The following is a 20493-nucleotide window of genomic DNA, read 5'->3' on the forward strand; positions in this document are numbered from 1 at the left end:
GTATCAGACAATATGCGATATAATCAAAAATAACAGAAAACAGTAAAGAGACTAGGAGACCCAAGACTGACCGGTCCTCCTAAAATACACAGATCATTTTCCTCATCATCATCCGAAATCTCTGTGGACACGCAAAACATTATTCCGTTGGCCACATATCAAAATTTGGGTATTGCTAATGAATGCAATATTTCCAGTGGATGCGTAAAAAATAGAAATTGCCTTTAAAATCAAAAATAAATACCAGAAATTCCACCAGTGAAGCTTGTAATGATGTGCCTGTCTCACCTGTGATTCAATAAGAAAAAGAAAAGTCGGGCTTCGTGTGCAGTGGGCGAAGACGTTGAACTCGATGTGAAAAGACGCAGGAATCGCAGAGATTTAAAGTTCTGAAGTCGTAACTCGTGCAGACGCTGTCGTTTTTCCCCGGTGCTAAGGGGTGGGGTTATGGTGTAAGTGGGCGTGTCCTGCTGTAAGGGGCGTGTCCTCATGTGGCGGGCGGGTTGGGCAGGTCGAACACGATGGGCGGGTTGGTGGGCTGGAAGCTGACGGTGCAGGTGGAGGAGTTCACAAACGTGGTGAATCCGTCCGTCATCAGGCCGTAACCTGAAACAAGAGGCGGAGGTCAGCGACTCGCGAAGCCACAGCTGCCCTGGCGGAACTCCCGTGGCGACGCTTGAGCTGATTGCTTACCTTCGTGGATGCCTCCGAAGGCGTGGAGTTTGGGCCGGACTCTCTTCTGGACCGTGTTGAGCAGCTCCACACAGCCCACTCTCTGCAGCTCCTTCGGAACCCAGTCTCTGAAACCTATCAATACAAAAGCACAATTCAGATTAGACCGTAGGGCTGGGCGATTCATCCAATTTTAATCTAACCGACTTTAATAAAGGTCAATCTGAATAATCACGAGGTGTGTTTTAATCGATAGGAGAACTAGCCAGCATTTTGGAAAAAAGTCTGAATCCCTCTGATGTGCCTGTCAGGTCAAGCCCAGGGAATCACGTGGACAAACAGGGAGGCAAACCACAGCGACAAGAGAGGATCTGGTGAATTTAAGTCTAAAACCAGCTACAAACTCGCACTAACTCGTCAATGGGCAAATAGAAACTGTCAGACGATCAGGACGAGAGCTGTATTTGGACCATGTGGGATATTTTTGAGGCTGCACCCGTGGATTAGCTGGACTTTTGACAGTGAATTGTAAGTTTGATCGTCTTTTATACTCATAAATGCACTGTTTGCTAGCTTTTCTTTACATATATGAAGTTGTTAGCGCTAAACTATCTGAAGTCATGGTCTTGTGAGGCTCTCACTGTCTGCTTCTGACATTCTTCAGACATTCACACTTTTTTGAGGCTGTTTGTGTGTTTGAATTGAAAATTGAGTCCATCGATCTATATGGGGAAAATAATCGTGATTATATTTTTCCCAAGCTTTGCCCTGCCCTACAACATCACCTTTGATATAGTAAAGTTAATGAACTCAGTCTCTGAAACCTTTGAGCAACAGAGGAACCTTCAGTCACTGCTCCATCCCCCCTCGCAGCGGTGCCGTCATTAGACGATAGAATATCGCCAGTCATGCCCAACCTGGGGGGCACCTGAGATTGCAGGGGGGTGCACGCTTTGCCTGGTCAGAGGGTCAGGTTATAATCATCAAATATGACTGAGAAAGGACCACAGGTGCATTAAAGACTCCATTTTCATTTGGTTGAAATAAACACTTACTAGCTATAATTTCCATGTTTTGATACATTTGTAGTGACCAATGGTATGTGCAGGGTGGGCTTCAAGGAAAAAAGTTATGGACCACAGCCACAAGCCAAAAGCTCACCAAGACGCAACACAGGCTTTTAACCATCCTGCAGAGGCAGAGACGCAGGTCTGGGCTGTGACAGACAGGGAGAGTGCTGTAAACTTTTTGTTGGGAGGGACGAGAGAAGCCGCAGAGACAGAGAAACCATCGCCAGGGCTCATACTTCAATCTGAGCATGTTAAACTCGTGTCTGTCGCCACCATTGACACCATTTGTCTCCCTCAGAGCAGCACACCTCCTCCAGAGAGCTGATCAGGTTGGTCCACTCCTCAAAGCTGTGAGAAGTTGCTAGATATTGGCAGGAAATGGAACACGCTGCGTACTGTATTATGCTGATCCAGAGCATCCGATCAAGAATCCTATCAACATTTCAGAGTGTTTTATTGTAGACAGCCTATGGCACCTGTGCAATATTCACGTGTCTAATCAGCATCTCCATATGCCACCGCTGTGGGGGGGATGGAGGAGTGCTCACAAATACAGTTTTAGACAGATTTGTGAACAATATTTGAGAGAAATGGGCTTATTGCGTTTATAGAAAAAGTTTGATGCCTTTGAGGTGAGTCTTCATCAGGGCACCCAGAGGCACAGAGAAAAACCTCCTACCAACTGTTGACTCCAAGTCTGTAAAAAGCGTGGAGCCTTATGGAGCGACTACAGTAGACATGTTGTTAAAGAGTGGAATGAAAACGGCCCTGAAGTTTAGTCCCTTTGTCTGCACATGCGCCCTGTGTATATATCTCCAGTCTTTAGCCGCTGCTGTCTCCAACAAAGGAAAATGACCATATTTGGATTACAGCATCATCTCGGTCACAGCCTTTCGGGTTACACATGGATACCAAACATGTCAGTATTTATGAAAGCGTGGGAAAGACCTCAGAACCAGCTCAGCCCTGACCACGTCACCTGCACCGTCTCGCCTTAATGTCTACATGATTGAGCACATTTGATTATTTCAACCCAATAGCGTGTGTATGATGTATGTCGTACCGAGCGGAGGTCCGTGCGTCATGAGGATGTCGATGCCCTCTGGGATCTGGTTCCACTTGTCGAGCAGAGACTGACCTCGCGGTAAGTTGAAGGCCCAGCCGTTAAACCACGGAGTCCTGAAAGAACACACAGAGAACGTGAGCAGAGCTTTTCACAGACCAGTCCCTTTCATTCATGGTAAATCTGACATTCACAAAGCTCCATGGACCCTCTCTCTGCCCGTTCCGCCAGGTTGGGAACCACTGGCTTAGAGAATGAGCCGATCTACCGTCGCCTGCTCCTTCACGGTGCAAGATAAAACTAAACAGCTGATCGATCCAGCTGTCCGTTCGCATGCGTGTGGCCTGCGCTCGATAAAGCATCCAGAAATTCAGAAAAGCAGCAGCTCCTCTGAGGCGCTTCACGTGTGTGGAGTTCGTATTGATCCAGCGACAGCCCCGTCTCTCACACAGACCTCTGTCCCCCCCCCCTCCCTGTCCCCCCACCTCCCTGTCCCTCTCCTCCGGCCGCAGATATCGATGAGCGACTGTTCCCTGTGGTATCATTCACTTCAGCTCCACTAAACTGAGACTCACTCTGGGACTGGGGACGAGACGACAACCGGTTTGAAGCTTAAGTGCAGTATTAAAGGCTGGGTGGTCTGCTTTTGGCAGGTCTTTGGTAATAATAAGGTTAAAATTAAAGTATAGTTTATTATCCCTGTAGGGAAGCTTGTCCTCTGCATTCCACTCATCCTTCGATGCTGCTGAAGCCTGTAGGATCAGTGGGCGACCGCAGTGCAGTGCCCAGGGACCCATCCCCAGATGTGGAGCCTGATTAACCTATTGTGCATGTTTTCGGTTGATGGGGGAAACCGGAGCAGCCAAAGGAAACCCATCCAGACATGGGGAGAGAAACATGCAAACTCTACACAGAGAGGAATTGAACCTGGGACTGAAAAATCTGGTTAGAAATCTAGGAGAAATCATAGACTCAAACCTGAACATAAATCAGAGCAAAAACATTGCCAAGATGAGAGGAATAATGTCTATATCACTCTCTTTGAGAGCTGCAGAACATCCAGAACCAGGGAATACGACCATATTAGTCTAGTGCTCCGGTCTCTGCATTGGCTTCCTATCGCTCAGAGAATAACATTGTTACAGCCGTATGAACCATCTCAGGGAGGGGTCTCCTGGTCAGCATTGGCAGTGCAAGGTTTACAGTCACAGTGTAAGTGGTTGATGAAGTACCAGATGAAGTACCGCAGATACAGAGATTATTGTACGTAGATTTGGCAGCCCGCGCAGCAGTGCCGGTCTGATGGTGCTGCCCGGGGCCCAGCACACGGCAGCAGAGTGGATAGCAGAGGCTACCACAGACTTTGGCCCTCCTTGTACCGGGTGTTGGTGTTGTGGGACCAGTCCAGTTTATTGTTGAGGTGAACACCCAGCCCATCCACCACCTCAATGTCCTCCCACTGGATGTTCAGCGGTGTGTGCGGTAGTGTCTTCCTCCTGAAGTCGATCACCATCTCCTTCGTCTCACAAAGTCCATGATAACTGACCGGTACTCCAGGTCGTTCCCCTCCGACACACAGCCCACGATGGTGGAGTCGTTGGAGAATGTCTGCAGATGACAGCTGTCTGTGTTGTATGTGAAGTCCGACATGTAGATGGTGAAGAGAAACGGTGAGAGGACAGTACCCTGAGGGGCCCCGGTGCTGCAGACGACCAGCTCAGACTCACATCTGTGTAGCCGCACGTACTGTGGTCGGTCTGTGAGGTAGTCAATGGTCCATGCAGTTAGATGTCCATCCACCCCTGTGTCCTCCAGCCTCCCCCGCAGCAGCGCCGCTCTGGTGTTGTTCCTTCATCAATAACCATTGATGAAGGAACAACACCAACATGATAATCTGCTCTAAAAAGTATTGCAGAATACTACCCGTTTAAAAATGTCATGATATGAGTGAGGATGTGCTGTTTGACGGTTTTAAAAATGCCCGCTATTATGAAGTAAAAAGTAATTCAGGTTATTCTTACAAGGGTAAGAGTGATATAGGGGACTCAGAATGTATGCTGAAATTACACACATTTATTTCCCTCAATCCTGTTATATATGTTTGCAAATCTGAAGAAATAAATGTGCAGATTGTTGGTGTGACTTGCTGCGTCCCTCGTATCAGCTGCAGTGAACATAAAGGTAGATCTAAACCCGGTCTAGACCTGTGCTCCAGTCGGAGTATTTCTCGGTGTTATTGGCTGCTGCAGAGTTCATAAATCCATACGAGCAGACGGAGCAGAGATGATCAGTCTTCCTCTGTCTCTGATTAATGTGATGAATGCAGCCGCGCTTCATCTGCACCTCCCCCACAGTCTGCAGACCTGAGCCGGGAAACACATCCACTCCACCAGGACACTCTCCCATTATCCAACTCCAGGACTTTTGTACAACAAAACAAGGCCTAAACACCAGTGCTTGTGCCTTCATAATGGGCTCTCATCATGACATCATGCCTTTGAGAAATGCAACATCACATTTCACATCCTTTGAAATCCAAATGAAATCGCACCCTGAACGGTTCAAAGTATATTTATGTATATTTACTTTACTTGCTTACCATTTCATTATTTTACACAATATAACCTTAATATTTACTCTCTGAAGGGCGTTTATCACTGTAGGATCAAAACTATCACATGACACAATTAACTTTACTTTTCCCAGGAGGGAAATTGAAAGATGTGAATTAGCTTCAATTTTTTTTTTCTTTCTATATATATATTTTTTTTTACAGACTAAAAAAACACCTTCAGCCTGAGTTTTACATCAGTTTCAGTGGAGTCTTGCTTAATTTTCTGCAATTTAGAGAAACAAGAGAACACACTGATGGCTAATTGTTATTTTTTGGATCGGTCGCTCCACATCCGTTACGTCCTCTGATTGGCTAATAAGCATAAGTCCCGCCTCGGCTTGAAGCTGCTTCTCGCGGCTTGGTGTCCAGACTACTCTCCTGTTAAGAATAAAGAGAGGAGAGTATAGTCTGGCTGGTTATGAATAGGGCAGGGTACTTTTACTTTTTATTTCCTCAATACTGATACCTGAATGATACCTATGCTAAAATACTTAAAAATATATATATATATATCTACCATCTATATGGTATCGTTTAATGGTACTCAGCCCTAGGTATGAACAACAAACCTCTGTCATCAGACACTGAATCGGTCAAACCAGGCACTGCCACCACTGCTCCTCCATCCCTCCTCTCGTTTCCTGTCTCCTAGCTCCTCGTTTCCTTTCCTCCAGCTCCAGATCACTGAGGTGTGACCAGGAGCATGAAAAACACACTGCGCTCTCCCAGGGTTCAGGACTAAATCGAGACCGAAATCAACCTCGTCTCATCCACAATCATTAAAATCCCTCTCTCTCTCTCTCCCTTTCTCGGTTTCCATGGCAACCCTCTCATTACCCAGCATGCCCCCGGGGAGACGGTGCGGGTTAAAACCTCTGACCAAAACCATTTAGGACGAACGAAAGAACGTCGATATTCAATTAGTCCTTAACGAAGCGGAGGAGGAGTGTGGACCGAGCGGGAATTACACACACTAAACACGAGACTGATAATGGACTAAAGCACGGTTTATACAGGCAGCGGACTGTCTGATCTAAGGCTGTTAATGACTGGCTTTTTCACTCAAAGGTTGTTACAAAATAAGGAGAGTGCTTCACTATTTTCTACTGCAAATGTTCATCAAATATCCAAAAACTATGCTCAATTCGGCTGCAGTTGGGACTGAATTTTTTTTTTTGGCTCAAATGTTTCCAAAATGTGTCAAAGTTAAATGTCAACATTTCCCTTCACTCCTCCGTTTGATGGAAGAGTGGGTATTATGAAAAATTCATTTTTCATTTCATTTTATTTATTTATATATATATATTTACAGTATTAACAGATGTTTTTGTATTCTATATTCAGTTTTTTCAATATATAAAATACAGAACCTTCGTATTCTTGAATGTTTACAAATGGTCAAAAAGAAACAAACCGTCGTAATCATGTTTGTTCAAATCAAATATCCCACATTATTCATGTCCAAATACTTCATACTTTTTTAACATTGTAGCTTTTATGTGTTTTTTAAACTCCAGGAGAGTTTCTGACTTTTTCACTTCTTTCTGGAGTTTATTCCATAAACTGATTCCTGTCACTGTAACAGCTTGTTCCATTGCTTTAGAATTGAACCTGGGTTTGTTAAAGATGTCTGTTCCTTTCAGATTATAGTGACTTTCTCTTTTCTCAAACATTTCTTGGATGTTCACTGGCAATATTTTTCTATTTGCTTTATACAAAACCTGGAGGATATTATAGTCTACTATATCCTCAAATTTTAGTAAATTACATTTAATAAAGAGTGGATTCGATGGATCTCTATATCTAACATTATGTATTGTTTTCAGAGCCCGTTTTTGTAGAATGAACAGTGGCTGTATATACGTTTTACAGGTTGAGCCCCAAATTTCCACACAGTAAGTTAAATATGGTATAACCATTGTGTTGTATAAAGTGAGTATAAAATTGCTTTTTATTATGTTACAATGTTGTTTGCGCATCTTTGACTTATCTTTGAATCTTCCCCAGTGGCTGTCCTTAACAAAAAGCTAAAACTTTAACATGTTAGTCCACTTCAGTACTTAAAAACACACCACGTAAAGTTTCATCCAATAAATAGAGAAATATACACACATCAGGAGTTTTCTCTGAGCTGAGGCTGCCCTGTAAAGAACAGCCACTGGGAGGTCCAAAGATGCGTGACTTGTAAACTTGTAAAAGATCTAAAAAAAAGTGTTGATTTTGCGTAATACCTTCCTTTACTTTTGACTTGCTGCTGCCTGTGTAAACCCTGATAACCCTTTGGCCCAGGGACAACAACAACAGTGCTGGTTTAGTGGCTGTAGTCCATTGTTTTAGGCCTATCTCGCTCTGGTTATTAAATCCTTTGGCGTCTCCCTGGAGCGCTGTGATAAATGGAGCTTCAGCCGTGGCCCACCTTCAGAGGACCGGCCCGGGACCAGCGCAGGAGCGAAGATTAATGCGTCTGCTCCGGGTCATGGTCCGAGCGCTGACCTGGTTTAGAGGTGGGTCTAAAAGGTCTGAGCGAGGTCTGAGCGAGGTCTTACGGCGTCCGGAGGGATCAGAGGGAGACGGCGGCGTTCAGAGCAGAGAGGATGCAGCTGCACAGACGACAGAGCAGGTGCACAGCAGGTGTAAGACCATTACCAACACACAGGAACAGACTGCAGACAGTACAGGATAAAAGCCACACTGTGGAACTAAAGAGGAACAGAGTACATGTACTACAGCACAGTACTTCACTTGAGTTTTTTGAAACCCTAGTAATGTACAGTCTATGAACAGTAGGTGGCGCTGTGCAGATGTGATGTCAATGTCACTGACTCATGACAGAGAGGAATCTTATTGAAACAGATGTGTATTTCTGCTTTGAATATGTCAGGCCTATGACTTGAGTCATAATGAGATCAACATGTATGTACTTTTACTCAAGTAATGAAATAAAGTACTATGCCTGGTCCCGTCAGACCTCGACGCTAAGCAGGAAGGGCCTGGTTGGTACTCGGTGTTTGGGAACAAAGGGAAGCCTGGGTGAATGCAGTGTGTGAGTGAGGGGTTGGTGGTGGTGGGAGGAGCCAATGGCTTCTGTCAGTCTATCCCAGGGCAGCTGTGGCTACAACAGTAGCTTACCACCAATAAGTATGGAGTGTAGGGCTGAAACAACTAATCGATTAATCGACAACTAATCGATTACTAAAATAGTTGTCAACTATTCCAGTAATCGATTAATCGTTTTCTAGTAAACACAGACTAAAATTGAGCAAAAAAGACATGACAATTATGTAATGTTGATGAAAACCTACTTTGTTTTTAAAGTGAGGGTCTGCAGTGTTTTGTACATCGTAAATTTCATAAATATCTGTCTTTGTCTCGTCCAATCAGAAAACAGAATTAGCACAAGGAGCCTCCTACAAACGTTTACTTTAAGTTTACTCCATCCACGTGTTCTCAAGCGGCGCCACTTTAGCTTTATGTGATAAAAAAATTGAAAAAAATACAATTTCCATGCACCTTTCACAGCCAAGCGATTAATCGATTAATCGTAAAAATAATCGGTCGATTAATCGATTACCAAAATAATCGTTAGTTGCAGCCCTAATGGAGTGAATGAATCTGCAATGTAAAGCGTCTTCGAGTCTCCAGATAAGCGCTATATAAAACCGATGCATTATCATTATGAACACCGTGACCATGTTTACAGGTTATGTGTGATGCTTGAGGTGATGTTATCAACAGTACACATGGGTTGAACAATGTTAGGAAACTCTATAAAGACAACATTTTTTGACAAAAACTTTGTCAAAGAATCCCATTAAGATGCGTGAAGTCATGTTACGAACGTCCCAAATGACGGAAAAATGCCATTCATAACGCATCGCGCCTATGTCTAAACCCAGCATAAAGAGTAACTGTACCGGAATACAGTCAGTTATTCTAAATACGTAACGGCAGTACATGTTTTCCGTTACTCCCCAACACTGGAGAGAGATCTCACTGTGTAAAGATCTTTGACGTGTGAAAAACGGAGCTCATGTTAAAAAACGTTTATCTGAAAGAAACTGTGGTGTGGATCTGATCTGCCCCTGCAGCTCAGGAGGTAATAATGTCCTCTCTTTTTATCGCTGCGTAAGTGGAAATTGTGCTGAAAAAATGAAGTTACCAGTAATGCTACTGTGGCCCGTGTTCTCTCTGTTGCCCTGCTTTAGGGTTTTCTCCTGAACAATACTTTATTATATCCAGGTTATTCTAATTCAATTAAAATGACACAGGTATAGAAAAAAGTACTGTTAAGACACCGGTACTGAAAAACATGTATTGTTGAAGTAGTGGTATCGAAACAAAATGAATGGTACCCAGCCCTCAGCATGTGAGGGTCTGCAACAGCATCATTCCACAGGCCAGGAGACTGTTGAACTGTGAAGTGCTGGTACTCTGGTTGACAGTATTTTTATCTATAGGACCTTTTCCGGACGGGATTTTCCACAACCAAAACTCCACTGCTATGCACCCAATGTCCAGTCCACTCCAAACCGCTCCCTTCTCCCTCTGTTGAAGCACTAACACTCGAAATGTGCGTTTCAGTCGCCACTTTTACCTAGAAGCTTCAAAGTTTAAATTTGGACTCAAGTATAGATCTCGCTCTGCCTGCAGCCCTGTGTTTGGCCTCTCGTACAGTGAGGTTTCTCTGTCAGAACAGTATCCTCTGCTCCTCCCTGGTCTTTGTTCTGTCCCGGTTCACTCAGGTCAAATGTAACGGCGGTATCGTGACCTGCTCCCTCTGCTCTGTGTCCGACAGAAACTGAGAATCCAGGAGAAACGTCTTTGAAAATGTCAGGAAAAGTAGGTGAGCTGCTCCTCCCTGGTCTTTGTCTGTCGGGCTGCACCGGGTCAGGGGCACAGGCAGTAACTTAACCCCTGCTCCTCGGCTCCGGGGTCTTTAGTACAGATTTAGTCCATGGTTTCTGTGTTCTCTGGTTTCTCATTGTTCACATCTGTCACGTCACTCTGTCCCTCCTCAAAAATATCGAGAGTTCAAATTCAGAATGTCTTTTTGTAAATATGTGGATTATGTCACAATAAACTAAATAAAAGAGTCTGTTGCTTGCTGTTGGCAAGAGCACTAACCACTGAGCCACCATTTAGAGTCTTTAGGGCTTTCGCTTCACAGAAAGTGAAGGGTTGAATCCCCAGACCATGCAGACCTCTGTGTGGAGTTTACAATAGGAATCCTCCATGAGGAGGCCAGGAGACTGCGCTCGCCCTCTGCTCCTGATGGTTTGCCTCAGTGGCATTGAAGGATGGGTCAAATGCAGAGGACACATTTCATTGTACATGTATAATAAAGATAAATAAAGCACTTTAACCACTGAGCCACCGTGCTGGATTTAGCTGGTTACCAGAGGTGGGGGTAAATGGCTTGGGTACAGTGTCGTGAAGTATGAATGAGCCTTAAGTCATTAATTGCAAGTCCAAATCAGTCGGTCATGGAGTCAAGTCAAGTCACACTACAGTCAGCAAGTCACGTCAAGTCATACACATCGGAGTTAGACCTAACTCTCCCTCTGGGGGACTGAGCCATGCCTTATCCCCTTTCTATAACGGCCTATTGACACCAGGTGAACGACTCCTCTCTGTTAATACTAATGGGCTGTCTCAGCAGCAGAGCATGAAGATTAATTGATAGTGAATAGGTGGGTGTGGTCAGTCTTGTTCCCTCCTCCAGAGAGGGGTCTGAGTCTTCTATAACACCACTCTGGTTTGGGTACAGGGTCACATACTGACCATAAGAGCTAAGAGGAAGGTTCGGTGAATAGAAGCGAAACGTCATCAACTCCTCCAAACCCAGTCCACTTGACCATTTAAGCTTCACTACGATTAAAAAAACAAAAAACATAAGACGGGGACAGGGAGCCTACTTCAGAAAAAAACAACAACATTTTTTTAAACATGAGCTGCTTTTCCACGCAGCCTGAAAGATAAATATACGATAATATTTTGATTTTAGGTTATTCTGACAGTTTCTGTTTCACTGGTTCCCCTACAGTGCCTCAGCCCCTTTATGCTCAGATTTACCCCTGCTCAAAGTAGATTCGAGTCTCACACACAAATTGTAGCCACGGGCTCATTTACATCTGTCATCCCCCACATGTTTTTAGTGGTAGAGGAAACCTACACAGACACGGGAAGAACATACAAAATTCCCTGTTCGGCCAGAGATTGAACCACTGCGCCACCGCCAGTCAAGTCTTATGACTTGAGTCTCTCCCCTCTGCTAGTTACCGACGACTTCTGCAAAGCAGAGCACATCGCCACACTCCCGTTGGCAAAGCCTGAGATATATTTGTGCTAGAAGCCTGTCCTTGTTAAAGTGCTGTTAGCTCGTCGCTCCTCAGTCTGGGCAGAGTTTGTGTCATTTCCTGCTTTTCTTATTGGCAGTGTGTAAATCCTCTTTGTTGAGTTTGACCTCTGACCCCTATGTCTGCTCCCGATGACCCCTGACCAGGATGAGAAATCTCATAACACCAGGTCCATATAAGGAGGAAAAAAAAGGAAAAAAGCAAATCACAAAGACTGTTTTATTCATTTTAACTTTATACTATCTTCAAGATTAAGAAAAAAAAATTCCACTGGACTTGCCGGCTTTTTTGCTCTCTATTGCGAGCACAGCCTCCCCTCCACCGGATATAGCTGTTACTTGGGTCTATTTGAGCAATACTAGTCAAAATAATCACAACTGGGCATTTTCCTGAACTCCTGGAGGCGCCACCACATTGTTTAGGTGCAGTCTCTGTATTTTTAAGCCGTTTAAGAGTCACGTCCTTCCTGTGCCCTTTGTCCTGAGGTTATCTGCAGAGAACACCTCCCTCTGCAAACTCTGCCACTCGCAAATAAACTGGCAAAAACAACAACAATGACTTCAGTTCTCACCATTGTGACAGGCGAGAACTGATGCCTCCCGGGTTTAAGGCAAGACTTGTTTTTGTAACCTTAAGTTACACAGTTCTTATGGTCAAAAGATCAGCAGCAAAGTGATTCAGTTCAAAATGGTGAACCCCAAAGTCTACAGCAACGACAGTCACTTTCAGAGGCGCTGCGAGTGTGGACATTTCAAGAAAACTGTCCCAGAGGCAAGTTTGTTTTACACTTAAAGCAGTACTAAGTAACTCTAGAGGCCATAAGCGCCACTGCAGGTGTCGTAGCATGTTGTGGTTTTTTACTCATTAATTGTCCGTGAGAGTAAATACTACGCTGACAGAAAAGGCGAAGGGACAGAGGGATATTGTACATCCAATTATACAATGGAGAGCATTTTTTTCACTCTAACGTGGCTATAAATACTGTTTAAGTGGAAATAGCCCGCAGTTAGCTTTCCCCGTTAGCCTGTTAGCTTCTTCTTCATGATTCTATTAGTGTGCATTGGTGGCTCCGACCCGGGGGCAGCGAAGTTGCAATTATGTTTTCTGGTCAGAGACACCAGCGGAGATGAAAGACCCCCCAATCATCCCATTAACACTTGTATTACCCCCAGAGGAACTACGGAAAGGATTTATTGAGGTAAACAAGTTACTTAGTTCTGCTTTAAATTAGGAAAAAACAGTCTTTTTAAGTCAATTAATTATCTAATTTGAGTGCGATTAGGTTGGCTGGTGCAATGTGATTTGGGCAGGTGCAACGACTGCCCCAACGATCCGGCAACGTGGAAGAAGATGGATGGATGGATGGAGCGCGATTAGGTCTTTTTTTTTTTTTTGTATTTTCTTACTTTCTATGTCACTTTTAATGTCAGAATAAAAAATAAAAAACTGACACTTTCCCTTTATGATGATTATTTGATGACGTTTTGTCGCTTGGAGCCAGAGATTTCCAGGAAGTACGTACAACATCTCGCCGTGATGGCCTTTTTCCTCACGCTTGTTCATTCACAAACACTGACCTGCCTGGTATCCACGAGTAGCACGAAAGATTTGGCAAATCTTCAAAAAACACGTGAAATGTGCGTGGCTTTTCAAAGTGCTCTCCTGCAGATGACCAGGCCGCTGTAACGTATAGATCGAGTGCACCGTGCATTGTCAGAGGCGCAGACAAATGCACAAGATCCAATCATGGTCATAACCCGCCTCACAAGCAGAATGTTGTCCAGGAGCAGCCCAAACACGCTGCTGTTTTAGCTGCTGAATATATAGAAAGGGAAACTTACTTTACTTTAGAGCACTGTGTTTTCCATTTTGTTATGAGCCCAGGGACACACTATTATAAAGCAGCTCTGAAAGCGTGGCTAATTTTATTCTGAGATTATAAATACTCTCTAATGATGAACATATGGCCATTTCATTATATATTTTATATTGCACTTGCACCTTGATGCACCGAACCGTGAGATAGCTGACCCATTAAACCGCTAATTATCAGTTCATTCAAAAACTAAATAAGATCCACTTTTTCCCTTTTCCGTGTTCACTTTAGAACAGCTATTATTTCCAGTATCTTGTGGGCTCTCAGTCGTCCAGAAACGGCCTAATTTGCATACGAAGACAACAGATGGCTTATGTTAGATTGCTCATATTTATGTGCATCTACAGCAAAGGTTTCTACATTGAACTTGTTTCCCTGCAGGAGTCCTTAGAGGAGGAGACGTCTGGCTGTAGTGAAGACGACGTGAAGTCAGTGGGTGTCTGTAATTGCCCTGACAGCCTCTAAAACCTGACTTGATTAGCTGTGCATTAGCGTAATTCAGAACCCGCCACGCCAAATTCTCTTCGTGCCGTCGTCCCAAACCTGATTTTTCTCGATTAGTTATTTATATTTCCCATCCTCCTAAGTGCCCTCGCCGCCGTTTAGAGGCTGGATGAATAAGAGCGGACGGGGGGCAGAGCGCGGGGAGTAACTTTGAAAAGCCATTAATGTGAAACGTGGGCGGGAGACGATCCTCCAACACACAACTGCACCGGGAACTGACGGAGGAGGTTCTGCTGAGTCAAACTCTGTCTCCACTTCAGCGACAAGTTCACTTTTAAGGCGAGACGCTGCAGGTGAACAGGGAGGGTAGGGGGGGAATATTTTCATTTTAAAACAATTAACACATTGAGTGCCGAGCTGTTTTGGGGATTTAGCTGTAGAGTGCCAACAATCCAGACCATTTTTCATGATATTTGTAGCACCACAGCGTATTCTATGTTATAGCTGTGGACACATGCTACTGCTCGGTTGATAGCTGAGACTCTAAGCTCTCCGTAGGTGAAAACAGTTTAATTCTACGTGTCTCAATTCCTGAGAAATCTAAGCTAAACCAAGGCTTTATTGCGTATTTATGAAACACTCTTTCTGATTAACTCTCCTACTCCTCTCTCCTCTCTGCACAGACACTAACGTTATGGGAAGAGGCAAATGCCTAAATATCTCGGTTTCAAATCAATTATTGTTGACACGTTTTGAAACACGGCGTGTTATCGATTGCCTTTGTGTGCATTTAAACAGCCTGGTTCTCGGATTGAAGACTTTAACAGGATGTTTCTCAGCCGTCCCTCACCGATTGTAACCATTTAAAAACTCAGAGAAATGCTAAAATCTCAAATGTTGCGATGTTTCCATGGGAAAGGGGGGTTTACAGCTGTTCACTGCGCAACACCACGCCCCCTTGGACTAAAAAAAGAAAAGAAACGCAATAATACATGTACAGTGGTTTCGCTAGGGATAATTTCTCTCCTTCATTTTGACGGGCAGGGTTATAAAAAATCCATCATGAGCTATTTTATATCCTTCAAGAATTTATCTCACATAATAAACATTTTTTAAAGGCATTTACATAGCACCAGGCTGCATATAGTGTATGTTTAGAAAAATGTGAGATCGCTGTATAAATGGAGCTAAAGTAAACATTTGAACAGAGTCGTGGAACACAAGTTTTGCTACAGAAATGTGTATGAACTTGTGCGTGGAGTCTTAGGACATGTTGGAGTTACTTCCTGGAAATCTCTGACTTAAAGAATAAACATTTTAAAGAAAGAGTTTAGTCTTTTCTCTGACATTAAAACTAAGATATTAAGGAGAAAACTAGCAAAACATTGACCCCTGTATGAAAAATCAATGTTTTCACCAGCAGTGGTTCGACTTAATTAATCCCATCCATCCTCATCATCAATAATGTTTGTTCTGGCACGGAAACAGAATAGCAAAATGAAGTGAGTACAAAAGTCCTCAAGGTTTTGCCAGATGGATACATTTCTTGCCAATTATCCAGGGAAACAACAAGCTTTGGTTTTATTGTGCTGCCTCCTGTAACTGAACGACATTTTTAATCACTAATGAAGCGTCAGTGGGAGGTTCCCATTTGCAGATTCACAACGGCTTGTTTTAAGTCTCAACAAAAAGGAAATAAGTCGGAATAATAAGCAAAATCATAAGCCGTAACAAGCTTCATCCTTATCCCATTTGACAATTTAATCACCTCATTAAGTTCAAACAGTTTACTTGTTCATTTGCGGCTTTTAACTTGTACAAATGATGTTTATTTCTAACTGTCTGGACATGTGCCTGACAGGTTTAGTCTTTGTTTAGTCCCGGTCTGCAGTCTCCTGGCTGCAGCATCATCCCTCAGAGTAAAGCTCCACTGCCTCCTTCATAAATCACAGCCTTTTTATTCTCATTATTCATATTTATGGCCTGTGCATTCACGAACATCCACTGACTGTAGACCAGCAGTGATTAGGCCTAAAATTGCTATCATGGTATAAAAGCGATACAATTGACAACATATGGAGCAAATCAATTTAAAGCTATTGTATTCTTTTTCGCCTCTGTCACGTCTCCAAACTGCTGTCGCTGCCACGGCAACAAGAGCAAGCAGTTACGCACACATGCAGAAGAGAGAGAGGTTGATGAGCGAGTCTGAGACTGACATGAGACCAGGAGATGAATGGGACATTCGCTTTAATCACTTTTATGTGTTGTTGTTAGCGTCATGCTAAGGAATGCTAGTAGGCTATGCTACATTGGAGTTTAACCAAGACGCAAAGCCAGAGCCTATCCTCGCTAAGGTGATCTTTTCAAGCTACAGAGAAGCTGTTTCATGTTTATGGTGCTGTAGCTGAGTGTAGCCATTTTTATTTGTTATGTTTAGTGTCTTCGTACGGCAACTTGTTGCATTCATTTGAAAAAAATGAGAATAGGTTCTGTTTTAATGAGAAAAGTTTCTGTTTTTATGACCAACATTACTAAGCCCAGTAGGTGACGTGAGTGAGGGTCATTATGTCGGGTGTGCGTCTGTGTGACGAAGTTAGATGGACATTCAGATAGCCTATTCAGATATCCAACATTACGTTGACTGAACCCGAGAAACACTGCTCACGGCTAGAGTTGATCAAAAACTCCCCTTTGAACAAGAACAGTACAGGGTAGTGCTCTAGCGTGAGCCTGCGGGGAGAGATGCTTGACAGGCGGCTTGTGCTTAGTCCATGCTAGCGGTGCTCGGTGGTGCTGGCATTTTCCGCTCTATTGAGGGACCGTCAACAAATTACTATACTAAATTACTATACTAAACTCGATGGAAAAACAATATGTATTTTTTTTTTGCTTTATGGGTATTTTACCCAGTGATCTCAAATCACTTTACAATTAGTACTAACTCTTTGCCAAGTGGCCCATAAGGCGTCCCAATATTCTAAAGTGGGACAAATGCCCTTAAAACAAAGTTTCCATCGAGTTTAGCATAGTCATTTGTTGACGGCACCTTAATAGAGCGGTTGTTCTGCGGAAAGCCATCACTGAGCACCGCCAGCAAGTAGTAATCACAAGCATCTCTCCCTACCGGCTCACACTAGACCATTACCCTGGCCTGTGCAGTGCTTATTCGAAGGCTAGGCTAGCTTTTGACCAACTAAAGCCGTGAGTAGTGTCGGATTCAGTCAACGTTATGTTGAACATCTGAATAGGATATCTGAATGTCCATCTAACTTCACCACAGGCGCACAAGTACGCCCGACATAATGACCCTTTCTCACTCATGTCACCTCCCCTGGGTTTAGTCATTTTTGGTCATAAAAACAGAAACTTTACTCGGAAAAACAGGATTCATTTTGCTCTTAAAAACTGAACTTTACTTGTTGAAACAGGATTTATTTTAGTCGTTAAAACAGAAATAACTTTACTCGGAAAAACAGGATTTATTTTACACATAAAAACAGAACTTTTCTCAAAAAAATGGAAACTATTCTCGTTGAAACAGAAACTTTTCTCGTAAAAACAGAAACTATTTGTGAAAACAGAAACTTTTTTTTCTTCAAATGAATGCAATAAGTTGCCGTATCTTCGTACCGTGCGTTTCTGTGATTGGTAAATCTGCCTGTCAATCACACCCATCGGAAACCTTTTTTCCAGACTCCACGTCTTTGTAAAGAACTAGAAAAGCGTGTGATGTGGCTGGACCGCGTTAATAGTCACTCACACCTTCTCACTTCAAATACCATCTGGCCTTCCATTCCTGAGACAAAATAAAATGCCTTCAATTGAAAAACCGCCCAGCACAGACTGAATGAAAACCTTTTCTACTGTCACCTGCCCTGGTTTGTTCGGTCCATCATTACTCTCTCTTGCGTCTTCTTTCAGACAGTATCTCAGATTAACCCCATTAAGATTCAGCGCGTCCTTTGGGCCGATGCGAGCGGCGGCCGTCCTCTCGGGAGATGCAGATGTGTCATTTAGAAACCGTACGTTTGTCATTCATTTATTCCTCTGCAAAGGTTAATGTCAGTCTGAACGAGAGGCGGGTTTCTGCGCTCGAAAAACTCTGTCCGGCTGCATTTGTTTGAACCGCTTCAGCCGACCAAACCCCAGGCTACACATCGGGAGACCCATTTGGGAAAATTAGCTATTGCAGTTTTCCAGACAATTAATGTTAAGGGCTGCACAGTGATCGTCAACTGGTCGTCATGAGGCGACACAATCTCAGGTTTACACATTCTTCACATTACCTTAAAGCAAAAACAAATAGGAGCTTAAACATGGGCGAAGTTCAGTCATCAGTTCAGTTTTCTAGTTTCATTTTAGTCACGGAAAATTTAAGACCGTTATTGAAAATTGCCATTTTTAATTTGACATAATATTTCTTCTCTCTCAAATAGCCTATAGTTAAACATTTATTATTATAGTAAAGGTTTCAATCATAGAAATATATCTAACTCGCTACTTGCGCAATACCATAATGCATTGCGCCGTGGGGGGTTCGCTGCTGTAAACAATATGGCGTTGCGAGCTGTTATTGAAGAGACTAATATTAATCTTCCAAATACCATAAAAAAAAATCTAATTCCACCAAACCAAAGCTTAAGAAAATCTGTACCTTTTTATCTATTGATTTTGAAAAGTCGATAGAGAAAAAAGCTCTGGTTAACCTCGTGAGCGCTGTAGCTTTTGATTGTTGGAGCAATTACGAGCACAGCAGAAGTTGTTTTTCATTATTGTTTGGCTGGAGCTTCACTTGCACTCAAAGGCCTCCAGGTCGTAGCTACCCCACACTGCGCAATGTACCCGATGTGGGTTTTTCTACGGCCGATGCCAATTATGAGCCACTGATAGTTTTAGCCATAAACCTTGTGTGATACTTCTAAACATGTCCGTGTTAAAACTAAGACTGGGCAAAATAATCTATTTGAATCAAAAATCGTGTTGGATCAGATTTTTTTTACAGTAATATTTTTGGGTCTGTTGATGCACTTTAAATAAAAACAATGAATATACATATTTTAAAAATATTTACAGACTTACTACAGTCTTAAAGGGGCTAGACGCAAGTTAGCCATTTTATACTCACTACTGCCACCTCAGGTCACATGTGTAACTGCACCTTCTATATTAAGCTCGTGCATGACGGCACTTCGGGCCGAAGCAACACCGTTTTTAGTGACAGTGCAGGATTTTAGACGCAGTTGTGGTGAACAGGTCTGGGCTCATTCTACACATTAGGACATTGTTGGAACATGTAGGGGGAGGAAAATACTTAATTTTAACATTTTTAAACTCCGTATAGGCCCTTTAAGCGGAGGTTTTCTTTTGGGATTAAAATTGGCACAGCTCTGTGTTGAACTGTGACTGCAGCGGGCGAGGGAGCTTGTTTGAAACAAAAATCAGTAGATTCCAAAACCAAAACACAGCAAGACAAAATTAAAAGCAAAACATAAACATAAAACACATGTATGAAGTTACAAACTTGGGACTTATTTTCCCCAATGTTTCCCTGCTCCCCTGAGGGAAGTTGTGAGAGGGCTCATTTTAAAGCTCTGACTGAGCCGATATCGGCCCATATTGAAAATATCCAAATATCGGCCCCAAAATGATGCCACTGACAGATCAATAGACCCATTTGCAGTAAGTCAGTCATTTATTCACTTATTCTTTTAAGAAAAAGGGATATAATGCACATGGAAACACATCGTATACGTTTCTCTAATAATCGTGATGCATTTTATTTGTTCAATATATCGATTATGGCAGTATCGGCGGTTCATACGGTTATCGTTATCGTGAGCCATGTATCGCGGATCGAATGCCCTAGTTATGATTAAATTTGAGAGAAATCAACCTAGACCATCTTATTCTGTCTGACTGAAACAGTGCCCAGTTATTGTTGGCTCCAAGCTCATAAAGTCATACAGGAAGTGCTCTTTTGTTGAACTTCCTGTTTGTGTAAAATGCATTGACCTCTTGCACTTTTCAAAACTCCTGCAGCCTTCAGTCCTGCTTCAGTCTTGTGGCGATGCTGCAGCGAATCCAGGACAAAGGTTTTTGCTGCCGCAGAACGAACTGAGGCTAATTTTAGCTCGACCCACATGAGTTTATTTAGACTGAGACGAAACAGATCAACAGAGCAAGAGGGAGGGAAGGGGGGAGTGGAGTCTGGTCAACAACATCACGCAGAACACCAAAAACTGATGGACTGAAAGACTAAACAAGCATTGTTTCTTTAAGATTAAAGGAGTTTGTACATGAAAGCTTGTCTTCATAATGAGTTTTTATTAAGTCAAACATGTTCAGAAATGGAGGGGATTCTTGGATTAGTTTAGCAGTTCATATTTCAGTCTCCT

The 20493-nt window shown here is 43.1% G+C and overlaps 1 protein-coding gene across 1 annotated transcript in view; it reads right to left on the bottom strand.

Annotated features, from left to right (window-relative positions):
* Positions 1–351: 351 nt before the first annotated feature.
* mpped2a (metallophosphoesterase domain containing 2a) overlaps positions 352–20493 on the bottom strand; it is a 55933-nt gene continuing 35791 nt past the window's right edge. The window contains exons 4-6 of the mRNA XM_079554931.1: positions 2806–2921; positions 694–807; positions 352–606 (exon numbers count right to left, since the gene is read on the bottom strand). Coding sequence (XP_079411057.1) covers positions 488–606; positions 694–807; positions 2806–2921 — 349 coding nt within the window. The 3' untranslated portion in view covers positions 352–487. The remainder of the gene's footprint in view (positions 607–693; positions 808–2805; positions 2922–20493) is intronic.

This window comes from Gobius niger, assembly GCF_951799975.1.
Source record: "Gobius niger genome assembly, chromosome: 4".
Lineage (NCBI taxonomy): Eukaryota > Metazoa > Chordata > Actinopteri > Gobiiformes > Gobiidae > Gobius > Gobius niger.